The 5,847-nt window shown below is 51.5% G+C and overlaps 1 protein-coding gene across 3 annotated transcripts in view; it reads right to left on the reverse strand.

Moving 5' to 3' along the window:
• Positions 1–3,154, reverse strand: part of Impdh1 (inosine monophosphate dehydrogenase 1) — a 15,418-nt gene extending 12,264 nt beyond the window's left edge. For 2 of the 3 annotated variants that reach the window (XM_021189915.2, XM_021189916.2), the window contains exon 1: positions 2,946–3,115. In XM_021189915.2, coding sequence (XP_021045574.1) covers positions 2,946–3,115 — 170 coding nt within the window. Of the gene's footprint in view, positions 1–2,945 lie in introns of all 3 variants that reach the window. The other variant, XM_029535622.1, reaches the window with a different exon arrangement.
• Positions 3,155–5,847: the final 2,693 nt, after the last annotated feature.

The following is a 5,847-nucleotide window of genomic DNA, read 5'->3' on the forward strand; positions in this document are numbered from 1 at the left end:
AAAAAAAAAAAAAAACAAAACAAAACTGGGGAAAACTGCAAGGTTTGGGGCAGTGGCATAAACAAGTATACATACAAACAAGGACAGAAACAGGCAATTTTAAAGTTCCCCCCCCCCCTTTTAGGAGAACCTTAGTGGCCAGTTCTGAGCAGCTAGCAAGACCTAGATTTCAATCTGGGAGACAAGAAGATTGGGTAGCAACCCCACTCACACATGGAGGAAGGTGGAGGTGGCCAGAAGTGTTATCCCAGATCATTACCCTTTCCCCCAGCCTTAGCCTGCTCTCCTGAAGTTCCCACACATTTGAGGAGAAGACTAGGTGTCCTGGGGACACTCTCCTCCCTCCCTGCCTTGAGGGCTGCTGTGTCTCCTTTTCTCCCCATCCCAGGAAGGCTGGGTTTGTTTACCTCTCGACAGTGTGGTGACAGCCAGGCCCGGGGGAGCCTTGGCTTCCAAGCCACCAGGCTCTCTGGGGCACCCAACCTCCCCAATGATACCCCCGGGGCCCTGCCAAGAAAACAGAGGCTGTTCCATGCATGTGCAAAGGGAAAGGCGAGTCTCCCATAGAGCTCAAGTATTATAGAGGATTTACAGATGTCTTCTTGGCTCTTGGGAGGCGGGCACCAGTGGAGCCCAAAGGATAGAGCCTGGTGTGAGCCCTGAAGACCCTGGGGCATGGGAAAGGAGAGGAGACTGTTGGAGTTTTGGGCAAAGCAGGGATTGGTATCTGCTTGCCAGGGATCCTCTCGGGTTCTCCAACACTGAGGGCTTCACTCTAAAAGCCTAGGCCACACGGGGAGCCAGCACTAGACCCTCTTGCTTGTTACCAGTAGTCAGAGCAACGAGACTAGCCAGAAGACACAGCCTGGTCATTCTGAACCACCCTTCCTGGACACAGAAGAAATTAGCCACCATGTCAGTCATAGACTCTGAGCATGGCCTGTCCCAGTGGTCTCTCTGGGTTTCTAAGGAGCCTACTATGGGTCACTATTCCCTACATCATGAGTCAAGACTGGCTCTGGTTCAGGGTTCAGCCAAGGCTGGTGCCCAGAACAACTAGGCCCCATCACCTCAGGTAACTTTAATGTGTCATCTGCCCCCAGCCTAGGACTTTGGGTCCCAAGAGAGGAGACTGGCAGCTATGGGGAGGGTCACCTTCCCAGTGATTACAGACTTCAGGGCCCCATTCTCCCTCCTGCTTTGACCTATGCCAGAGCTCTTCATTACTCTAAGCTGCTGGGCTCCAGGCTGGGTTAGGCTGTCCTTTTCTAGAGACTTAATCCATTCCCCTGGCTTCCCCCCTCCCTCTTCCTGCAATTCCCCAGCTGCTTCCTCCACAGGGAGGAGACACCAGGCAACCAGTGGGCCTCTTTAACGCAAGGAAGGGCAGCTGGTCCCCTGAGACTCCCCTCCTCACAGCTTCAAGGGCAGGGGGCAGGTCCAAGGCAGCTGCTCAGGGGAATAGGGGAATAGTGTCCACCAGGGCACTAAAGTTCAGGCAAGCAGCCCAGAGGACTCTATGGGATCTGAGGTTGTTTAGAGGAACAAGATTTCAAAACAACACTTTTAGGGGGGAAAAGGTAATGACAACATTAGCATTGTTAAAGTCGGGATAAGTGGGCAGGGCTCACCCAAGTTCAAGCCACAGAGACCAGTAACACTGCTGGACTCAAGCCCAGGGCTTCTCAGAGAACCCTTGCCTCTTCCTACAGCTTCAGGTTGGTGGAGGCAGATGGAGGTCTTAGCCGGCAGCTTTCAGATCTTATACTGGCCTGGCTGGGGTTCAAGTTTACACAGGCCATTCTGAGCCTAAATGGGGGGCAGGAGGGTGTGGGGTTGGCACTGTCCCTTTGATGCAGCAGTACATCTGAAAAAGAGATGCACCTGCCTGAACTCTTGGGATTCTACAGTTCTAGCTTCCTCTAAGCTCACAAGCGCCGCGGCCCGCTTCCTCCCAGATAGTGGCACCTCTCTAAAACCCCAAGCCCTCCAACCTAGATTTCTACTATAGAAAAACGGATGGCAGGCTGCTTAAGCCTAAGTCAGTTCTATAGAGACAGCCAGCAACGGCAGGGGGTGGGGGCTGGGCTTCGTAGCCCCTAAAGCTGTTAAAAGTTCTTACATAAGCGGCCAGACCCTGAGCAGAAGAACTACCTGGCTAATTCCCCAGACCACCCTCCCCTCAAAGCCCAGCTGCCAGGTCACCTCCCCAAGCTGCTGAGCACCAGCAGATGGGGTAGAGAAAGAAGTCCAAATCCCCTGGACCGGAAGGACAGTAGGATTGCATTTCAAACTGCGATACAATCCAGAGATTAGCCGCTGTCTCTTTTTTCAGCTCGTTCCCTTGAGGCCCAGTTCACTGCCCTAACTCTTTCTCCAGCGACCCTCATTCATTGCCTTCCAGACGCCCTGCATTGGGGTACAAGTCTTTCCAAGGAGTGAACAACAGCAGCCTCACTGGATCTCAGTGCCTGGTGAGGAAGTGCAAGTACCTTCCCCTGGTCCTAGGGAGACATTCAATCCGGACACCCACACCTACGGAAGACAGTTCTAGGAAGAAGAAAGCTGAGGAGAAAGCAACGTTGGACCGGGACTCCAACAAGCACTTTTTCTACCCCAGAGGTCGGAGCCACTTGTACCAAGCGTTGCTGAGTGTGTAGTCTAGGTCGGATCTTAGATAAAATGTTAGGGAGCGATATTACAACCTGCGCCCTCTCCCCAGTTCCCCGGAGTAACGCGGCACTGAACTCTTTGCACAGTGCCCGCCTGCATCTGCCAGCCAGAGTCGGGTGTATGACAGTCTAACTGCGTCTGGGGAAGTGGAATGGCTGTAGAGGGGACCTGCCCCTGGCCTCCCTCGCAGCGCTACCCGGTCTCCCGGCGTTGCCGCGCCCTTCTTTGCCGCCCGCCCCGGATGCGCCCGCGCGCCTTGCCCTGGGCGTCACCTCTCCGGCTCGTAGCCGGCCTGCAGCAGGCGGGCGCTGTACCGCTGCGCCGCGGTCTCATGTCCCTGGTGTTGCCGGGCTCCGGGCTCTGGAGCGGCAGCCGCTCCACCTCCCTGCAGCAGCGGCGAGAGCAGCCCGGACTCCGGTGGGGGTGAGAGCGGTTCCTCCATGCCATGCGGAGGCCGCAGCTCTGGGCGGCGGGAGCCTCTCCGCGTGGAGGCTCCCGAACCCGGGTAGGCAATAAGAGCCCTAGTCCGCTCCAGGAGGGGGCGGGGTCGTGGGCGGGGTCTACTGCAAGAGGCGGGGCTGGATGTTTGGAGGCGGGACTCTAGAGGAGCTGGTTTAGGGTCCTGGAGTCCATCGGGCTCCGCCCTTGGCACTACGATCTGTTCCGCCCCCATGAGCCGCCACTCAGGCTGAAGAGTAAGCAGATGAGCAGATGGTGAGGTGGAGCGAGATTTGTGTTCTTCAAGGATCCAACTGAAGAGGACCTCCGCTGTACCCTGTCTCGTGCACCTTCGAGTTTCTCCTGGCTTCCTCTGAGGAAAAGGAGCGCAAACACCAGGGTAATGAACTATTATTGCATGCCTTCTTGGAGTGTTTCCAGGCCTGGGCAAGAGAGGTGGAACCCTCCATCAAGCCCTACCTATTCAACAACCCTCACCATTTCTTTATACTGCTACCCAGAGAAGGCAAACAGGCTACTGGCACCCGAAGGAAAAGACCCTAGTCTTGCCCTGCTTGCAGTCTTCCTTTACAGGTAAATAGGGCTGCGCAAGCACGGTGGCACTCGTACTTACTCATCTGCTGCCTAGAAAACACTTTCTATTTCAGTTTTGTTACTATTGTCAGCTTTCATAAAACACTCTCTGGGAAAGCAAGGAGAAGAGTTATTGCCTTTGGGCAATTTGTTCGAGGAGGCCGAGTAGATAGAAAACAAACAACTGCCAATTCTTACACTGAATACTTTTTTAAACATCTGACAATCTGAGGAATAAATAATAGACACTTGGTGATCTAGGGCTGGAGAGACGGCTCAGTGATTAAGAGCTCGGGTTGCTCCTCCATAGGACCCTGGTTTGATTCCTAGCACCCATATGGCAGCTTATAACTGTCAGGTTGTAACAGGTGATCCGTTGCCTTCTTCTGGGTTCTACAGGCACTGCATGAACATGCAGTACAGATATACATGTAGAAAAACACCTACACACATAAAATAAATAAAATTGGATGATCTGCTGGTACTAAGATCCATTTCAAGAACCCAAAATTACTGTCTTTGTGTTGGCTAGTTTGATGTCAACTTGACAGAAATTAGCTCTACACCAGACTCTGTCATAGGCACACCCCACCCTCCATCTGAACTGAGGAAACCTCAATTGAGAAAACTCCCTAATATCAGGCTGTAGGGCATTTGCTTAGTGGATGGAAGGGCCCAGCCTAGTGTGGGTGGTGCCATCCCTGGGCAGGAGGTCCTGGGTTCTATAAGAAAGTAAGCTGAGCAAGCCATGAAGATCATGGCACCTCCCCATGGCCTCTGCGTCAGTCAGCTCCTGCCTCCAGATTCCAGCCCCTGCATGAGTTCCTGTTCCAACTTCCTTCAATGATGAACCACAATGTGAAGTATAAGCCAAATAAACCCTTTTCTCCCCATTATGCTTTTGGTCATCACAGCAATAATAACCCTAACTAGGACAGCCACTAATCCACACTCAGAAGGCAGAGGTAGGATGATCTCTGTGAATTCAAGGCCAGTCTGGACTATATAGCAAGCAAGTTCCAATCCAGCCAGGGATGCACAGTTAACCCTATCTCAAAGAAAGAAAGAAAGAAAGAAACAAACAAACAAACAAACCAGAATTAGGTCACACTTGGTGGTGTAGTACTGTGAGTAATCTCAGCTACCCCAGAGGTTGAGGTAATAGGAATACAGCAATTGTGGTGGTTTGCATATGCTTGGCCCAGGGAATGGCACTATTAGGAGGTATAGCTTTATTGGAGTAGGTGTGGTCTTGTCGGCAGAAGTGTGTCACTGAGGGAGTGGGCCTTGAGACCCTTCTCCTAGCCACATGAGAGCCGGTCTTCTCCTGTCTGTCTTTGGATCAAGGTATAGAAATTTCGGTTCCTCCAGTCCCACATCTGCCTGGATGCTGCCATCCTCCTGCCTTGATGATAATGGATTGAACCGCCAAATCTGTAAGCTAGACTCAATTAAATGTTGGCCTTATAAGAGTAGCCTTGGTCATGGTATGTCTTCACAGCAATGGAAACCTTAACTAAGACAGAAGTTGGTACCAGGAACTGGGGTACTGCTGGGATAGGCCTGACCATGTTTTTGTTTGGAGGAATGTGGATTTTAGGACTTTGGATTTGGGAAGCAGTGGAATGCTTAAAGTGGGGCTTAACGGACCATCCTAGTAGGAATGTGGAAGATGGTGCTGCTGAGGGTGATTTGATTGTGTAGGCCTTCAACCCAAGAGGTTTCAGTAGCAAAGAGTTTTAGCATGCGGCCTAGAGACTGTTCCTGTGATATTTTGGCAAAGAATGTGACTGCTTTTTGTCCTTGTCTGAAGAGTCTGCCTGAAGCTAAGGTAAAGAGATTTCAATTAATTGCACTGACAAAGGAAGTCTCAGAAAAGTCCAGCATAGAATTGTCCTCGAGTTTGCTCTTAAAAAGAGCTTTTTGATGAAACATAGCAAGCATAGAAAGGAAAAATGCAAAACGTGTGGTTCAAAGGATAAAGGGGCAGCAGGAAATAGAATGAAGCAGTGTCCTGTCTTCAAGGAGATAAACAGATTAAGAAAGTAGTGACCTGGAAGCAGGAACCCACCCTGGTAAGCTTATTGTCTGTGTGTCTGCAGTTTGAACAAGGGACTTGGTTATTGTTTTCATCTGGACTTT

This window comes from Mus pahari, chromosome 2, assembly GCF_900095145.1.
Source record: "Mus pahari chromosome 2, PAHARI_EIJ_v1.1, whole genome shotgun sequence".
Taxonomy (NCBI): domain Eukaryota; kingdom Metazoa; phylum Chordata; class Mammalia; order Rodentia; family Muridae; genus Mus; species Mus pahari.